Source organism: Leishmania mexicana, chromosome 31, assembly GCF_000234665.1.
Source record: "Leishmania mexicana MHOM/GT/2001/U1103 complete genome, chromosome 31".
NCBI classification, from domain to species: Eukaryota; Euglenozoa; class Kinetoplastea; order Trypanosomatida; family Trypanosomatidae; genus Leishmania; species Leishmania mexicana.
The window spans coordinates 1400425-1418224 of NC_018335.1; the positions used below are offsets into that span (position 1 = coordinate 1400425).

General features: G+C 61.3%; 9 protein-coding genes across 9 annotated transcripts; all 9 read left to right on the forward strand.

The window, feature by feature from the left end:
• Window positions 1-247: 247 nt before the first annotated feature.
• Window positions 248-631, forward strand: LMXM_31_3555 (conserved hypothetical protein; the record flags this gene model as incomplete). The annotated part of the gene is made up of 1 exon (XM_003878155.1): window positions 248-631. One exon carries the CDS (start codon window positions 248-250, stop codon window positions 629-631), a length of 384 nt encoding a protein of 127 aa, XP_003878204.1.
• Window positions 632-1451: 820 nt separating this feature from the next.
• Window positions 1452-3173, forward strand: LMXM_31_3560 (conserved hypothetical protein; the record flags this gene model as incomplete). The annotated part of the gene is made up of 1 exon (XM_003878156.1): window positions 1452-3173. One exon carries the CDS (start codon window positions 1452-1454, stop codon window positions 3171-3173), a length of 1722 nt encoding a protein of 573 aa, XP_003878205.1.
• Window positions 3174-4051: 878 nt separating this feature from the next.
• Window positions 4052-7750, forward strand: LMXM_31_3570 (conserved hypothetical protein; the record flags this gene model as incomplete). Its single annotated transcript, XM_003878157.1, has 1 exon — window positions 4052-7750. The coding sequence occupies one exon, from the start codon at window positions 4052-4054 to the stop codon at window positions 7748-7750; it is 3699 nt and encodes a 1232-aa protein (XP_003878206.1).
• Window positions 7751-8497: 747 nt separating this feature from the next.
• On the forward strand, window positions 8498-8836 carry LMXM_31_3590 (conserved hypothetical protein; the record flags this gene model as incomplete). Its single annotated transcript, XM_003878158.1, has 1 exon — window positions 8498-8836. The coding sequence occupies one exon, from the start codon at window positions 8498-8500 to the stop codon at window positions 8834-8836; it is 339 nt and encodes a 112-aa protein (XP_003878207.1).
• Window positions 8837-9683: 847 nt separating this feature from the next.
• On the forward strand, window positions 9684-10286 carry LMXM_31_3600 (conserved hypothetical protein; the record flags this gene model as incomplete). Its single annotated transcript, XM_003878159.1, has 1 exon — window positions 9684-10286. One exon carries the CDS (start codon window positions 9684-9686, stop codon window positions 10284-10286), a length of 603 nt encoding a protein of 200 aa, XP_003878208.1.
• A 755-nt stretch (window positions 10287-11041) lies between these two features.
• LMXM_31_3610 (conserved hypothetical protein) lies at window positions 11042-11485 on the forward strand (the record flags this gene model as incomplete). The annotated part of the gene is made up of 1 exon (XM_003878160.1): window positions 11042-11485. One exon carries the CDS (start codon window positions 11042-11044, stop codon window positions 11483-11485), a length of 444 nt encoding a protein of 147 aa, XP_003878209.1.
• A 1310-nt stretch (window positions 11486-12795) lies between these two features.
• LMXM_31_3620 (conserved hypothetical protein) lies at window positions 12796-13614 on the forward strand (the record flags this gene model as incomplete). Its single annotated transcript, XM_003878161.1, has 1 exon — window positions 12796-13614. The coding sequence occupies one exon, from the start codon at window positions 12796-12798 to the stop codon at window positions 13612-13614; it is 819 nt and encodes a 272-aa protein (XP_003878210.1).
• A 916-nt stretch (window positions 13615-14530) lies between these two features.
• On the forward strand, window positions 14531-15469 carry LMXM_31_3630 (conserved hypothetical protein; the record flags this gene model as incomplete). The annotated part of the gene is made up of 1 exon (XM_003878162.1): window positions 14531-15469. One exon carries the CDS (start codon window positions 14531-14533, stop codon window positions 15467-15469), a length of 939 nt encoding a protein of 312 aa, XP_003878211.1.
• Window positions 15470-15938: 469 nt separating this feature from the next.
• On the forward strand, window positions 15939-17210 carry LMXM_31_3640 (conserved hypothetical protein; the record flags this gene model as incomplete). Its single annotated transcript, XM_003878163.1, has 1 exon — window positions 15939-17210. One exon carries the CDS (start codon window positions 15939-15941, stop codon window positions 17208-17210), a length of 1272 nt encoding a protein of 423 aa, XP_003878212.1.
• Between the last annotated feature and the right edge of the window lie 590 nt (window positions 17211-17800).

Genomic DNA, 17800 nt, shown 5'->3' on the forward strand with positions numbered 1-17800 from the left:
AGGTACCACAAGTATAAACGGAAGCATCGACGGCGTTCTGTGCGTGCGTGTGTGTGCGCGCGCCACATGCACTCCCGAGATCGAGTACGCGATCTCGAACTGCACCACCCTCCCTCTCTTCACCATTGTGGTCTATCCCTGCTTTGCGAGGTCCCCTTCGCAGGTTCGCTTGGCAGTTCTTCCCGCAACTACCTGCGCTGTGTCGTTCTTCTTCTTACCTACTGTGCAACCCGTTCCTGCGCACGTCATGTCTGCGGAGCAGATTGAAGGCGTCATTGAGCGCATCACGTACACCAAGGGCGTGTTGGGTGTGGTGGTGTGCACGTCCGAAGGGGCGCCCATACGTGACAGCTTCCAAAACCTCGACAGGTCTCTGGCCCAGTCCTACGCAGCCATGGCGGCTGATCTAGCACGACAGGCGGCAGTGCTGTTTGCACCTGTAAAGTCTCCCGGCACTGCCGCTGAGTCTTCCCCCAAACTGGGAGCGAAGAAGCAGATCACCACTACGCCACCTCCGCTGATCTGGGAGAGCTCCGTAGAGCTCATTCGCGTCCGCACGCTTCTGCATGAGATCATCATCCGCTGCAGCGACGACTTCCTTATCGCCGTAGTGCAGGAGCCTGTTGTTTGACCTCAGCGGTCGTGGCGCGCGCTCTCTGTGCATAGCCCTGTGTGTGTGTGTACGTCTGTGTGCTTGTGGTGCACGCGTGCGTGTGGCGGGGTCGTTTGAATGTTTGTTATATGCGGCCAGCGTTGTGCGGCGTCTTGCATGCGCATGTCGGCGAGGCCCAGGTCGATTCGGCAAAGCGAGGGGAGGATGAGGGAAGTCCCTCCCTCCCTCCGTACTCCCCCCCCACACACACACATGGCGGTGCGCATGTACACAAGTGTTTTCTTTTCATGTCTGGTATGTTCTTCCTCATTGGGGGTGTCGCATCAGGTGCGCAGGCGGTTGTGTGCGTGAGCTGAGGCGACTGTCTCGCGCTGCGTGCGAAGGAAACACACACACACACACCAAGAAGAAATGCTGAGTGTAGTAGCCGCGGACTGCGATCTGGCAGCGGAGCACACGCACACCACCGTCACAGGAAACTGCTGTGCTGGATGCATCAGAAGGTGCTATGCCTTCTTCTGTTCGGCTCCCTGCGTGGGCGGACACAGTTTTGTGGTGTCTTTGGCCAAGCATCATCGAGGGCCGGAAAGGCCACCCTTCCCCCACCAAAGAAAACGAAGGCAGCAGATGTGGTCGAGGGACCAGTGCTCACGTTGCTAGAGCTGTTACTGGCGGTGTGCGTCAGCTTCTCCCGCCCTATCTCCCTTTCCTTTCTTGTCGACTTCTTCGCCAAGCGAGAGCGCCCGCGCATTACGTAAAGACATACACGAGCGCCATACGACTCAGGAGAGTCATTGTGCCGCCGTCACCACTGCTAGTGGTCCTGCATCCTGTTTGCATGTACACAACGCGCCGCATACTCCTCGGCGCCCAGCCTCCACCGCCGCGCAGCTACGCCCTTGATCTGGAGTACGTCAAGTTCAACGGCAACTCGTATGTGCGTTCACTGGCCTTGGTGCCATTTGCGCGGGCAGAGCTGCCGTCGCCGCGCCCGCCCCACGCGAGCGAGGTCCATGCCCGGGCAGGCAGCCCAGATAGCAGCCGAGTGCAGTTGCCGCCCCACACGTTGACCGAACTTGGGGATGCCCCGACGGTGCTGGAGTTGAACCCGAGGGAGGTGATGCGGGTGGCGGAGCCGCTACCGTGTGGCCACCTTCTTCTGCCCAAAATTCAAAAGACTCTCGTGCAAGGAGCGGCCCTGGAGGAGCTGCGGGCCCCACTCGAGACGGAGGCGCGCAGCGCCATGGCGTCCTTTCTCGGTCTTCGCCGAGCTCTGCGGAAAGACAGGAAGAAGGCGACTGGAGAGGAAAACGGTCTTTTGGCGCTGGCGGCGCTCCGTCACGGCGAGTCATCGGGCGGTGACACCGACGCCACGGCAGATTTCGTGGACGAGGCGAACGCCTTCCCAGTTTTGGAGAGCGAGAGTACGGCTTCCTTGCCGGCAGCCGACCCCACCACAGAGACTGAGAAACTGGTGATGAGGGAGTTGCAGATACGGCTGAGCATTGTGCAGTTTTTCAAGGGACTGGACCCGTTCGGGATCCCGAACATCCACCGGTTCAACCGCGAGGCACTCGAGCTGCTCTATGCTGCCCCGGTGGAGTCTCCCGACTTTCTCGCGGCATCGAAGCATATTTGCGGCTTGCGTGCCTACAGCAAAGGCAGGCAAGGTTACAAGTCGCTCGCGTACCTCTCTCGTCACCACCCTCACTTCCTGCAGGCCCTCCTGCGCCGCAGCTTCGAGAGACCTTCTGCGTGGTACAACTGGCTCGCTGACTGTGCGTTGTCTGTGGAGGCAAACTTGATTGAGGTGCGCAATGCACACCGCGACGGCACCCACGTCAGTGCGTGGCGTCACGTTGGCCGCTCGACGGGCGGCGCACCGGTCGACGCCGATCGCGTCCAGACAGCGTCTGCCCTGGTGCCGGCGTCCTCGTCTTTTAACTTTCAGGAGAGTTTGACGATGGTAGATCTGGCCAAGCAGATCAATTTGCTGTGGCGCGGTCTCGCGCATGTGCCTGAAAGCCACTACAGCGGGAGCGAGGGCGCCTTGCTGTGCTCTCGTGCGAAGGTGTACGTTTACGGCAGCAGCGACGCCTCCGTCCTTCACCGCACGCTGGGGCTGGCGTTCACCGGGGCACCCCTACAATGCCATCTCTCAGAGCGAGGTCTCCGGGCAGGCTCTCGCTGTGCTGGGTCGAAGCAGCTACCTGATGTGGCTGCTGCTGCCCACGCCGCTGCGCCGAGCTCTGTGCACCAGACACCATCTCAGCCGCTTCGGCTGCTAAGCTCACCCCTGGAGGCGGTGATAGTGGATGCCACTCGACACCCTCTCTTCACGGCGGCCGGCTTTGCTCCTTCGCCCAAGCAGCCGCCATCGCTGATGACGGCACTCGAGAAAGCTGCAAACAGTGACGCGGCGGCGGCGGAGCTCTTGTCGGCGCCGCAGTGGCACGATCCGCTGTGGGATGCCCAAGCGCTTGCGTGCGTCTGTGCCTGTGCTGGCATGGCGCGCACTCCTGCGGAATGGGGAAAAGATAGGAAAGCCCAGCACACGTGAGACGCTGTGCACGGTGCACTGTGTGTGTGCGCGTGTGTGTGACTGCGTCTCCATGGGCTGCCGACACCCAAGTCCTGACCCCTTTCCGCTGAGAAAAGCACTGCAAGCTCAGCGGGATAGACAGCGCACCAAGCAGTGCAGGGGGTGAAGGGGATTACACCCACACTTGGCAGGCGAGCAAGCGGCAGGGTGTAATGTATCAGGTTCATGCAGGCCTTGCGGTTCTGTGCAAGGGCCGCTGAGCAAGAGAAACCGCAGCATTCCCCTTCAACGCCCCCCCCTCTCCCTTCCCCTACTGCTACTGCGGCAGTGCTGTCTCCGCCCAGCCAGTTCAGCCGAGTCCGTCGACGGTCTCACCAGCCACTCGCCCTGCGAGCCCTTTTCGCCTTTTTTTGTCGATGACGCTGGCCCACCTTCACGTCTTTCCGTTGCCCCAGCCCACGGGGAAGAGCTGCTCGCGTGTGGAGTCTTGCGTGGCGAGTTGCCCCTCTAGGCGAGATAGAGTGGCGTCTTTGAGCGTCCTGATACCTGTGTTTACAGAGAAGGCGCGCGAGAGATGCGAGGCACATGTTCGCACCAGTTTCTGCTGCTGCTGCTGCTCTAGCCCCAATGCACTCCAGCCGGCTGACTGCCTTGCATCTTGCTGGTCGATCACGGCACACCTCTCTCCCCCAGCACCTCCACACCGACTTTTCCTCCCTGCCTCTTCGCCTCTTCTGTTTCTCTGCACGCCTTTGCGCGACTGCCGTGCGCAAAACCGCAGTGAAGCGGAAAGGGGGCCGTGCCATCCACGTCGCCACACATACACGCGCGAACGCGCAATCGGGAATACTCCACACACATGCCGCGCGTGCGGTCACCGATACCACGCACAGGCCATGCTGACCTTCACTCGTCGAGTGGCCGGTCACCACGCCAAGCAGCGCCTGCCGCGCAGCCTGCGGGGGCTGCCCACCCCTAGCGTGCGGCGTGGGTGGGGCAACATGAAGAACCTGTCGAGTGAGGAGAAGAGGGAGCTACTGCGCGGTGCATGGCGAGAGGCGACCCCTGTTCAACTGGTGCCTGACCCGAGCAGTCGAGACAGCGGCGCAGCGTCGGTGCCCATCACATTCGCTACAGACGAGGCAGCAGACCGCTATCTGACCGAGGAGGAGGAGGACGAGATGGCGGAGATGCACGAGTCCACGCTGGCCCTGGCGCGGCGCTTCTTTGTGGAGCTGGGCGCGGCGGCAGATGAGGAGGTGGATGGGACGCAGATGCCACCGGTCCCCCAGTCGGACCAGGAGCGCCGTCGCGAAATGCGCGACGTGCAGCGCGAGTTCTTCGGGAACTTCTACGTAACGCAGGGCATCATTGCCGAGTCAGAACGATACGCGTTTGTGGACACCATGCTACGGCCTTCACGGCCTCTCTTCCTGGTGAACAGCGTCCTGCCATTGACGCGGCTCACGGTGCGGGATCAGCTCGAGGTGCACAGCACGGCTTCCACGCGCCTCGACGGCGGCATCGGGAGCAGCGGCTCGGCGGGTTTGGCAGGCGCGCCTTACTCGTTACCCGTCTTCACGCCGACACCCATCGACCCGTGCCTGTACGCCATGCCCCTTCCACCCACCCAGGCGTTTGGCGCACCGCGCCATGTCTGCTTCTCCGCCGCAACGTCGCGATTGCAATCACGGGTCCCCCAGACGGATGCGACCACTTCAGTCATTCATGGCAGCTGTGCATCGTCCGTGCCAATTCCGATAGACACATCCAGCGCCATCGGTGAGCAAGCGGCGTTGCCCTTTACTGCTGCATCCGTCGACCTCATCGCCGACGCCGATGCGCTTGGCGCGATGATGCTGGATGCGTCGCCGTGCGTGGGGGCAGACTCTTCGCCATTGCCAGCCGCAGGCCGGTCTGCGTCTCTGACGAATGACCTAAGAAATTCAGCAGCAGCAGCAGCAGCAGCAGCAGCAACGAGCGACAGAAAAGCTGCAGCCGCGCTTGCCGTGGCGGCTCCAGTTCCCAGCCCGCCAACGCAGTCGCCAAGCCTCGCTCATATGTACTGGCTGCAGCGCCAGGTGGCCAGCAATACTGTCCTCCACGTGGACGACGTATCGCTTGCGGTGTCGCTGCTGAGTGTGCGGCTTGCAGCTGCCGCTGTGCCCAGCGAGGATGGCGCGCCACAGCCCTACGAAGTCGTGCTCTGCCAAGCGAGTGACCAAGACGGGACGGCCTGCACGTACCACACGGAAATCGTGCATTATCTCTTCAGAGCCGCGCAGGCGGAGTCCAGCGACCCAGTCGCGGCGGACCGCTTGGCGCGTGTGGTGATCGTCGTCGAGGATGCATCTTTTACAGGCCGCACCGCCGCGCCTCGACACCGGGTGAAAGGTGGAGAGCACAAAGGCTTGAGGTCAAAACATCGGCAGACCAGTGTGGCGTCGCTTCCGTGTGACGAGTCTGCTGTAGCGGTGACGGACCGGTACCCGAACGTGGTGTATCTCCAACCTCGTTCGCCGAGCAGGAGGGGACGGCCACTTACGCCTCCACGTTGCAGCATGGCGGACGGCAGGTCAGAAGTGGCGGTTTCGCGCCTTCTCAGCAGAGTGGTGCTGTGCGTTCCCGCAACATCGCAAGACGGTGTTCGCCCTCGTGGCTGGCTCGCCGGCGGCGAAGAAGAGGCAGCCGACGAAGACGCCGATCTCGCTCCGTTGGGCGGGCACACACCGTCGTCGTATCGCCGCGGTGCTTCCAACTTCGTTTCAGGGGCGCCGCCGAACACCTTCGTGGAACGCTGCCAGAGAGCGAGCGCCAACTTCTCCAAATTGAAGAAGCAGCTCTACGCGGCCATACAAGCTGTGAGGGCGGACGGCTGTGGCTGGGTCATCTACGCCACTCAGAGCGCCAACGTAATCGAGAACGAGGCCGTCGTGTGCGCTGTCTTGCAGCGCGTTCGCATGGAGGGTGACGGGTTGCAGCTGCGGCTACCGCAAGCGTCGTGCAGAGGAGAGGGGGAGGAGGCCAACGACGGTGCGGCGACTGCAAGGCATGTGTGGCGACCGTTGGGCGTGGAGTGCGTCCCGCTAGATTCACCTACCATGGAGGCATGCATGGCATCCCCAGAGGCCACCTCAGTGCTTCGATTGTTCTGCAGCGAGGGTCGGCCCGGCCTCAGAACATGGGCTGCTATCGAGGACGGCTCTGCGGGGCAAGAGGCGGAGCAGTACAGCCCGGAGCTCCGCAATTCCATTGCCCAGGCGGCGTGGCGAACGGACCCGATGCGGACGGGCAGTGACGGCGGCTTTGTGGTGTGCTTGAGGGTAACGCCAGCAGCACAGTTTCAGGAGCATGAACATGGCGGAGGCGGCGGAGCGCCTGCAAGTGTGCCGCCGCTGCCGTGTCTTTGGTGGATACATCCGGACAGCCACGTCGTCTCGGCACTGACACCGGCCACCTTCCAGTTTGTGAAAGACATTGAGCGAGCCGATGTCGCGGGGCGAGGGCACTCGTCTAAGGCAGTCTCGAAGATCCTTCACGCAGGGGTGCCAGTCGGGCTCGCCTCCCCGCTGCCCGCGGCGCCCGCCTCCGACCCTAACGTCGGCGCTGCTGGGCCCGCACTGCCAGCGGACTGCGGCATCAGTAGTGCGACGTGCCACGTGGATGTCCTGGGCGCCCTGCGCCGATTGCTGCCGCACTTGACTCTTTCCGCTAAAGGCCTTTGTGAGCTACTGCTGCTCAAGCATGTTCAGTCTCACGTGCTGCGCAGGAAACTGCGCTTGCTCCAGAAGCAGTCGACGCTTCAGAAGCGGCGGCAACTCGGCGTTGAGGATTCGGCCACTGACACGGCGTCCGAGACGCGCAACTTTCTCACAGCAGTGGAGAAAGCAGCTGAGAACCATCTTCTGCTCTCTGCCCCATCTTCCGCGAAGCTGTCTGGCCGGTTCTACGTTTGGGTCGGCGCGGCTGCCGAGTCGCTCCTGCCATCGTCCGGGATCATGCCCCCTGCTCAGGCAACGGGGAGTGCGGAGACGCCGCCTACCACTGCCGGCACTGCTCTTCACCCCGCTGTCTTGGCCGAGTTGGAGGCGGCTGGCGTTGTGGCGGAGGTGGAGTACCGGCGCCACCCCACTCCCCGTGACCCTGCGTCGTTTGTCATCGACTTTACCGTGCGCCTCGATGTGCCACCAGATATGCCAGAGCGATCCAAGCATCTTGCTGCACTGGAGGAGTGGCGAGTGGCGCTGCGGGACGCACTGCTGTACGTGCTTCGACGCACCTGCAAGGACAGTGGCTCTGTTCGACTCTGGGCGAACCCGTGCGTGGATGACGCCAATGTGCCCGCATCGAGGGTAGGCGCCGACGGCGGTAGCGGTGCCGTGAGTGCGCCACGCGCGGACGAGGTGCTCGAGCTTGCAGAGAGCGAATACGAGACTGTGCACACGGCACAGCCTGTGCCGACTGGCGGGGTGGCGCACCCGCACGCCCTCTGGGATCGCCCTACCTTGCCCGGGATGGAGGCAGAGGACAGGAGGGCGGACTGGCTGCGCGACACGAACTACCAGAAGTGGCGCCGACGTCGAGGCCAGGGATGAACTGGACATCAGAGTCTCTCGGACTTTCATGAGCGTATGCGTGCTCATAACGGAGTACGCAGCCACCCTTAGTCTCCTGCGTCTCCGTCCACTGCGGTGTGTTTCGATTAGCCACACACACACACACCCACACACACCTTCTTTTTAGTGGCACAGAGTTGTGTCGCACAGGCGCGCGCTCCTATGTCATTGGAGCCGTGCGAGTGCGCACGTTCGCGGAGCCGGCGGGGCAGGGATATGGGGGGGGGCTCTGCTGGGGGCGGCGTCAAGCTTGGCTGCGCCTTAAAGACTGGTATGTCCCTCCTCGGCTTCTAGCCCCTCCCTCTCCTTCCGCAAAGGTTTCTTTCGTTAATAGGAATTTGGGTCTGTGTGCCGGTGATGCACTCGCGCTGCAGGCAATTTCTGCGCTCTGTGCAGCGTTATCCACTACGATGCATTCCGCACCTATGCGCGTACACACCCATCGCCACAGCCACGTGAAGGTACACGGTGGCGCGGGAGGCACTCCTCTCATCTCCTCTCCTCTCTCTCCGTGGGGCTTTTCATGTTGCTCTCTCGCACGTCTGCTCTTTAATCCACTGCTGCGGCTGTTCATTCTGTGGCACCTGCAGTGCTGAGCAGCTGCGCACACACGCACACACACGCACAAACGCACGCACGTGCAGAGGAGAGACCACGCTCGGCGCACACTCTAGGTCTCTTATCTTCCCACACCACGTTCAGTGATAGAGGAGATCAGTACGTGTCATGCCGACGGTTTTTGATTCGGCGCCGTCGGTGGGTTCCGAGGACTCGACGCAGCAGCTCCTGTCCGGCTTCCAGTTCTTCTTCTTGTGCCTGATAGTGATAGCATCGTACTACGTGTCCTTGTGGATCTCTGCTCATGCGGTGGGAGAAGCGACGGCGTCGCTGAGTGCCCCCATCATCGCAGCTTCGAGCCTGTTTGCCGACGTTGGCAACACGATCCTAAAGAAGATCAACCGCCGTCGCCACCGCACGCAGGTCGGCGCGGTCTTCTACGAGGTGGAGGCCGATGATGCCAACGATATTTTCTCTGTAAACCAGCCTGGAACAGGCGTGCAGTAGGATGCACCATGCGCACATGGTGCAGCATACACGACTGCCTTTTCCTCCCCCTCTGCCGTTTTATCCCCCACGTGGTGGAAGCAGATCTTTAGCGTTGGCGGCCCAGCCCCCTGTTCACGCGCGTGTGCACAGGGACACACCCATGTGGCTATGTCTGAGGGGTGGGCTGCCTCCTCTTCTGCCTGCGGACTCCCGCCACGCACGCTTCTCTCTCCTCGCTCGCTGTCTCCCATTATCTGTCTTGTCTTGCTGTTCTTTTCAACTTGTTTCCGCTTTTTTCCTCCCTTTGCGCCCACACGCGCTGCGTGTGTGCGTCCGTCTATGCCCCTCTCCCTCTCTGTCGCACGGGTGCCCAAGTGTGTGCCGCGCACGTTCTGCTGCTTCATCCCGGTGCTCTCAGGCCCTCGTTGGTTTCTTTGCCGGCGTAGGCGCACGCGGCGCAGCCTTTTAGTGTCGTGTTGCGGAGTCCCCCGGTAGAGGGGGGAGAGGGGGGAGAGGGGCGAGAGAAAACCGAAAGAGAGCCTTGCGCTGTGGCGCACTGCTGGATGGCGCCTCCGCACGCTCAGCTGCTGCATGTGACTTCATGGCGCGCCCCTCCGGCACTTCTCTGAGAGGCGAAAGCCGCGCTGTTCTTCTCGAGAGAGTACACTGGGCCGCAAACGTTGGGATCACTGTACCGGTCGACACGCGCCTACATGCGAAGGCATGCTGCTGCATCTTCTCTCCCGCCGTGTTGGTCGTCTCTCTCACTCATGCCACCTTTCCCTTACCACAACTAAAGATCCCGAGAACCAGCGACGACCACTAGCCGACTCCCTCTTCTTCTCTGAGCGGGCACAGCCGCCAGATGAGCGTACCTTCGCTGCGTCGAAGCGACTGCAGCGGTGATCCTAATCGAGACCGCACCCACTACGTGAAGGCGCAACGACAGCATCTTGTGCGCGAGACACGAATGCTACAGATGGCGCTGGAAGAGCTGCAGGAAGAAGCGGAGCGGGCAAACAACGAAGAAGCGTTGGTGCGCCGTGCAATAGACACAACATATCGCGAGCTGCTGCGGTGCCTACTTCATCTTGCCTTGGCTGAGCAGGATTCAACGAGTGGCACAGCGGCGGCGGCCGGCGCACAGGCGCAGTACGACACGACAAGCGCCATCATCTGTGAGGTATTGCGGAGTTACAAGCACGAGCAAGACGCCTTCACGCAGGAGGCCAAGCAGCGCTTGGAGAGTATAATAGACGAAGCGCGGCAGGTGTGCGCGAACGTCGGTGACACCCTCGCCGTGCCACAACATGAGCATGCTCACAGCAGTGGTGTCGGCCCCACTGTAGAAGCAACTGAACTCGACTCCCTTCGCAGTGCCTTGGAGGCGCTGCGCGAGATGAAGGCCGAAGTGGACGAGGAGACGGAGGCCACACTGCTGAGCGTCGGCCGCACGCTGTTTTGCTGACTTGTGCGTTGCTCGTCTTCTTTGAATTCACCTCTGGTATCCTCTGCCCCTCCCCACTGAGAGGACGGCGGCACACCCGAAGTGACGGGTGGTGGGGGTGGGTAGGGAAGAGGCGGGCTTTTGCTCCTGCTAGGAAGCGGTTTTGGTGAATGAACGGCACACGCACTTACACATGCGAAGCCCGAGGCGACGTGGCCTGTCTGCCTGCCCTCCTCCCCTCCCCCTTCCGCAATCACTGCCGCTTTCCTGGACTCTTCCTCCTCTCCCAACAAAAAAAAACGATGTAGAACGAAATGAGGTATGCTGCCACCGCCCAAAAGCATGAGCGCGCCTGCGCGACAAAGCTGCGCTGTGCTGCTGTGCTCGTCACCGACGAGATGCATCGTTTTCCTCTCTGCCGTGGACGCAGATGGGAGCGCACATCTAGGCCCGTCCACCCGCCTCTTCTCCCCTCCTCCGTTTCTCTGGTAACGGCACACAATGGGGCTTTTGTTTGCCCGCACGATGCACCCATTACCGCTCCCCGTGGTCATGCACGCGTCTCACTCCCATCTCTCGCTCTCGCCCCCGCCCCCTGCCCCCTCACCACCATTGCGACGCCTGCTGCATCTACTGTCGCGGCCAAGGTGCATGAGTGTTCGTTAGGTAGACAGAGTTACGTAGCGGCTCTCCTTTTATATTGCTGTTGTGCTCCCCTTGGATATTCTCGCTTCGGCCCAACAGACCCCCCCCCCCCCACACACACGAACTTACAAATGGCGCCACCAAAGGCCTCTCTTCCCGCGCGCATCTTCGCGGGCGACTTCATGGGCATCAACTGGAACCGTGTCAGCTGGATGGCCCCGTACAATAACTTCTACCCCATCACAATGTGCGGCGGCTGGGGTGGCCGTATGTGGTCCAGCTTCATCCAGTACGGTCGCTTCGACAACCGTGCCGGCCTCATCATGGTGCGCAACCTGATCATGGGCATCCCGAGCGCTCTCATGGCTCTGCTGATGCTCGGCAATATGGACTGGTACCAGTGCATGCAGTGCGCCTTCTACCTCCCCGGCATTCCGATGCCGCAGTGGGCGCAGAATGAGTACGCGAAGGAGATGGAGTGGCAGAGCTGGAACAAGCCGGGTGCCATGGCGAAGCATCACTATGCTGGCACTGTGTCCATCCCCGGCACAGAGAAGTACATCACGGAGATGTAGAAGGCTGGCCAACCTTGTGCGAGACGAAGAAGGACTTGCGCACGGCTGATCTTGTGCTCGCCTTCATGTACTTCTTTTTCGGTCACGTTGTCTTTTCCCACGCTTATCGCGTGGCAGCATGTGTTGGAGTGTGTGTGTGTGTGTGTGCATGTACATGCCAGCTCGCATCGAGGAAGCTCAGTTTGGGTTGCTGCAGGGACGGGCCGCAGGTGCGCAGATGCTGCCGTCGCCGCGGTCGATAGCAACCCAGTTGACATTGAGCTTGTTGCAGTGGTACGTGGGGAGGACTGCGCGAGACGGGGTGCAACAGCTGCATGGCATGAGGGGAGTAGCAGTGCACACAATGGTGTCTCCCGCGCGATTCAATGTGTTTCCAGTGTCTTCCCTCGATGATTGCTCTTTGTGTAGTGTATGCTCGTTCTCGTTTTGCTGCCTGTGCTTCGTGAGACACGCACAGGACAGCTATGTGTGCATTGGCTCTGCCTCACTGTCGCACGCACTCTCTCACGCACGCACTCTCTCGAGAGAGTGCGTGCGTGTATGTGTGTGATGGGGCGAAGGGGCGTACGTGAGCACGCCTCGTGCACACGGTGTAGTTAGGATTTGAGTTAAAGCTTTAGCCAAGAGGGGCCTCCACCCTCGACCCCGCGTTCTAAACGAGCGACACAAAAGTAAAAGCGCACGTAAGCAGGTGCACCCAAGCACGCACAGAGACACTCACGCACGCGCACACGGAGAGGGTTGAAGCGGTGGACGTGACGGCGACGGTGGAGAAAGCGGCTTGCTCATCGCTAGCGCACACAGACACGTCCTCGTTCGCATGTCTTTGTGGTGCGTTGCCGCGAGTCTCCGTGGTGGTAGTCATGTGATCTACGTGACAAGGCTGCAGAGTTTGCAACGAGGTTGAGCGAGAGCTTGACGGGGATGCCACTCCGTAGCTGGATAAGAGAGCATAGGCTGGCGCAAAAGGTGGCGGTTGCACGCAAGCGCGTGCAGCAGAGGCGTGCGCAGATTTCTTTGCTGTGCTTTTATGACCCTTCTCATCCTACTTGCTATCCGCTCTCTTCTGCGGCTCTTGCGTGTGCCATCTTTGATCACCTTCTCTCTCTCTGCCCCACAAGCGCCCGTGCTCAAAGGCTGCGTTGGCGTCGCAGCAGCTGCGAATCCCGAGCAACAAGCAGGTAGTCTCTCGTTTTGAGCCCGCTCACACCCGTAGCTACACCTCCCCCTTCTCCCCCCTCCCAAAGCACAGGAGCAGTGGAGCTGCCAGCATCATGCCGACGTTTTTCGAGGCGAGGGCCGAGAAGTTGATGCTTGCCGCTCAAGAGGAGTGCCGCTTGTTGGCAGCGCAGTTGGAAAAAAGTAGTTCAGCACGAGCCGCGTCCACTTGTGGGCTGCAGGGCACGACTCGCGCGGCACCAGCGACTGCACCCGCGGCGGCCAGGCCCCCACCGAGTCCCCAGAGAGCGTGCAGCGCCACCACGGAGACGGCTAACGTGAAGGGTCTCTCCATAGGCTCCTCCACCTCCACCTCACCCGATCGAGCCAAGAGCCCGTCGGCGGCGCCCCCGTCGGCCTCCCCCGCGCGCGTTGTCATCCCCACTGCCGCCACGCATAAGGAAGGTACGCTGCTTCACTTGGTGCGGGGTAGTGGCCTGTTCGGCGGCGGCAGTCGCTCCTTCGTGCCTCACTACATTGTTGTGTCCGGTAGCGCTGGGATCTCGTGGTACGCGTCCGAAGCGGAGTACCGCCAGGACCGCTCTCGGCCACTCGGGCACGCCAACTTCTGGATCGAGACGTTCAACAGCCGAGGCAGCCGCTTCAAGAAGGCCGCCGTGTGCTGGCCGCTCATCTTGCCTGACGATTGCCCAGAGGCGAAGGACACCAACAAGACATACTTCGCTGTAGACTATTACACGCCCAACGAAGCGCGGGAGCAAGTTGTGCTGGCGGCGGCGTCGCCGGCAGAACGCGACGAGTGGGTGCAGCTTCTCACCAAGTACATTGACCTTTACTTGGCCCCTCGCGCAGAGTCGGAGGAGCTGCAGCACATCCCGCGCGGCGCGGCAGTCCCGCTGCACCGGTCAGGGGTCATCGAGGGAGAAGCTCCGGGCGGTAACATTATCTGAAACAGCACGCCGTGTGTTTGTGTGTGTGTTGCCGTGACGCGAGACGTGTCGTGTGATGTGCACGCGTGGCCGCTGTGGAAGCAAGAGCAAGGTGAAGAAGGCAGGTGAAGGAGCTGTATGCTTGCTGTTGTTGCTCTGCTTATTATTTTTGTTGGCCGTCCTTCTCGACGCCCGCGTATCGACAGATCGAGTGGTGACACGATGCCCCCGCTTTTACCTCTCCCCTCCTGCCCGTCTCTCCCTCTCCTTCACTTTGTGGTGGCTGCTCCCGCTCTAAGGCATGTGATGGGCACGCGAACGTGCGCCCCCGTATCTCGCGATCGCCACGTGTGCTGCGCGTTGTTTCCCCCCCTTCCTTTCGCCCACAGCGCAGCGCGCTATCTAGGACTGCAGGACCACCGTCCAGCTGTGGCTCCCACGTCTCTCCTCTGTGCGCTGCTGCACACGTACGTACCGGGAGAGTGACGACGCCATCCGATTGCCGCCACGCATCTCGTCTCTCATCCTCCCCACCTCCCAGCCACCTGGTGGCCCACATAGACATAGAATCATGACAACTCTACCGGTGCTTCACTTGAAGGCGACCAGCCTGCAGAATGTGACTATCGCTGAGGACCTGAGTGACACCACAGCGACCCTCTACACGTTCCTCCGCTCGATCCCCAGCGCCGCGGAAACTGAACTGGCCCTCCAGCCCTTCCTCGAATCCCTCCACGCGGCTCCGTCGTCCGGCAGGGCTGCTCTCATGCGGCGACCGAATCATCGCCTTGTACAGCTTCTGGAGTCGGTGGCCGTTGATGGCGTCTTTCGTTGCACACCGCATCTCCTTCCTGCGTTGGCGCGTCACTCAGATCGGTGGCTGCACCGGTTAGGGTACGCCTCGATGGACGGTGAGGCGGCTGATTCGATGGCAGCGATGGACTCTGCGGCACATGCAGCGAGCGGGTCGCAGCGATCGGCGTCACCTTCGACGACTGCACCGTTTCCATTCATGCGCGTGCGGGCGACGGACATGCACCAGTACGCCGATCCGTACGCAGCCTATGAGGCTGATTACGTGGGGAGGCAGGAGGCGGCTCACTCGCCTCATGTGGATGCCTCTTCCAGCGACGAAGGACATTTGCCTAAGAGCGGGCCTGCAGCAGAGTCGAGTGGCTTGCAGCACAGAGACACCATTCCTCCTGATGAAGAGGCATCGCCCGTATCGGCTGAGGTGTCTGCGCTCACTGTTCCTGGAGCTGAGCCGCAGCTGAGCGAGCCAGTACCGTCTGCGTCGCACGCAGTGACTCCAGCGGCAACAGGGGCGCTCACCTTCGCCCCCGCGATTCACCCGGTGCTCCACCTCATCGCAAACCAAGTTGTGCCGCAGCATGAGGAAGGGGAGAAGACGGGACGCGGGAACGCGGAGGAGCGGGCGCACCCGTCCTCGTCGCACGCAGTTCTCGAGGAAAAGCTGTGCCGTCTCATGGCGCGGCTAAACGACGCTGAGACGCAGCTTACTGACGCCATGGCGGAGAAGGAGGCGGCAGAGCAGGTGTGGTTGCCGTACTACAGCCGCCTCAAGACAAGCAGAATGTACGTCAACGAGCTCAAGAGTCGTTTACAGAGCGCTGCCTCCCTCTATCTGCTTCAGCGATACGAGCGCGAGACGCTCCAGCAGGCTCACGTCGGCATCGCGATGGAGTCCATGAGCTTGCAGCTGGTGCTGCGCGATGTACGCGCACGACTGAAAGATGAGCAAAGCGGCTCGCTCACAGACGACCACCAGCAAGCGACGGAGAGCGATAGGCTGGTTCAGCAGTTGAGTGCTGTTCTGGCAGCGCCTGCGGTTGCGAGTCAGCGCAATGCGGCATGAGATCGTGGAAGCTAAGCAGCTCACCTTGCAGACACATAGAGGAGTACGACGGCGGCGTTAAATCATGTCCGCCAGACCCGACTCACGTCAGCGGCCTCACCAACAGAGCGGCAGCAACCTATACACACGAAGAGTTTTGACATGGCTCTCCAGAAGGGTAGAGTTGTCGCTGCGACTGACGCAAATGACTGACAAACTCCCTCACCGCATCAAACCTCTCGGGCGCTTTGCGCATCCACTCTAGCGGTTGACAGCGGCTACTGGCCGGGACGACAGTCCCTCTTCGGACTTTGCCGCACATCTTCTCCCCAGCTCAACGCCCTGTTTTCGCAGCTTTGTGCCCTCTTCTCTTTTTACTTTCGTGTATGCTGCTGCTGAGCTGCGACAACGCAGACGGCCACACACACACACGCCTACACACAGCGGTCACCACCCACTTCTTCTTACCCCACATGCGAGGGCTGTAGTAATGCCGACATTTTGGAAGGAGCAGGCACATGTGCGCCGACTCTACAGCGCACCAGACAGCACTAGCGAGCTCCTTGCCACATGCGACAAGACCTACGTGCCTTCCTTGGCCTACGCAGCCTCGACCAACTCCGCTGTGGTGGTGGCTGAGGACGACGCGACGGCGCCACGAGTGCAGCTTCCTTTCCCAGCCATCGATCTTGCGTGGTGCCCCTTCAAGAAAGGCACCGAAAATGCGGCTTACGCGACGGCGTGCCACAGCCAGCCTATACAGATATGGGACCTCGAGGACGCCGAGCTGCGCGCCTCGTACACCGCGACGAACGACAGCGACTACCATGTTCACGCACACGCATTGTGTTGGTTCAAGGCGCCGACGCACCAGCACTGGATCGCTGGCGGCTACGGCGGCTTCGAGGATGTCACTCAGGTGCGCGTGTTCGACATCATGGCTGAGGGCAGTCAGCCCATCTGGACATACAGCGACAGGCGCGGCAAGGGGATGGTGTCCGCTATGCATGATTGTCAGTGGCAGGGCACAGTCTCGCTGCTGGCGGTGGGGAGCTACAACGCGCCGTCGGTGCACCTCATCGACTGCCGGAAGCGGTGCCCGGTGGCGGAGTTGCATGGGCTTAAGCGGGGCGTGCAGGTGATACGAAGCGGCATCGAAGGCTCCGACCCATACTGCGTCTACGCAGGGGGAAGTCAAGGAGATAGCCGCATCGCGTGCTGGGATGTGCGCAAGCCATGCGCGCCACTCTTCACACTATCCAGGCCCGTCCACACGAACCAAGTCTTCGAGTTTGACCTGCTCGATTTGCACCCCACCGCTGCCTCCGATGACGGCGCTTCTGGTTGCTCGCGTGGTCTTGTGTCGACCTGCTCTACGGGCGGAGTGTTGTTATACCGGTGGCGGCCAGGAGATATACCATCTGACGGCACAGAGGTGCACATTGGCGCCTCTGTGGGCCCGACGAGTGGCCTGGCAGTCGTGGGGCCCGAGACGGTCGTGGTGAGCACCGGTAGCCGCACGTACGACGTATGCCCCGATGCGTCCAAGGAGAGGGCCTGCACCCTTGTTCAGCCCCTGCCCTGCCGTGACAGCGATCATGGAGACGAAACGTTTCGACCACACTTTCCGGCTCATCGGCGCCAACGCTCGCCGATGCAGGACGGGTCAGATGAGGAGTCCAGCTTGGCAAAGCTCGAGCCTCTCCGTACCACTGAGGCAACGAATATTGCGGTTCTCTCGCTTACGCAACGACACACGTGAAGCTACGAGATGCATCTCTCGCTCTCAGCGCTACATTTCCCCGTACACCATTCCTAAGCCTTTCAGTGCATTGGTTCTCGATCACGGAAGGGCGGAGGTAGGCGCAGCTGACGTTCTGAGCAACCCCACCAACTCCCTGCCAGACACTCAGGCACATGCGCCGTCCCTTCCACTCCCCCCACACAGACTTCATGTCGTGTGTCGAGAAAAAACATACACACAGAATCGAGTTTCGGAGTGGTGGAGGACGAAAGCGCCGCCTGTCGAGTCAGAAGCCTCGCCCATCCCCTGCTTTGGCCATCCTCTGAGACTTCGAGTAAGAGCATCGAGGGCAGGTGCAACGGGGACATCCACCGCCTTCCGTCTTACAAGATACGACGAGCACAAATGGCGCTCCAAGCGGAACAGAAATGTTTGCTTCGGTGCGGCGCTCGCGTCTGTCCCGCCCAACCACTACTGCTCCTCCCTATCCCTTTATGCATCCTTCGGCGCCCTGGTTGCGCGCACAAGACCCCTCCCCCTCCTCCCCACCCTCCACCACACGCGCGCGCATCGACAAGGCATCCCACGCCTACTTCCCCTTCTCTCTC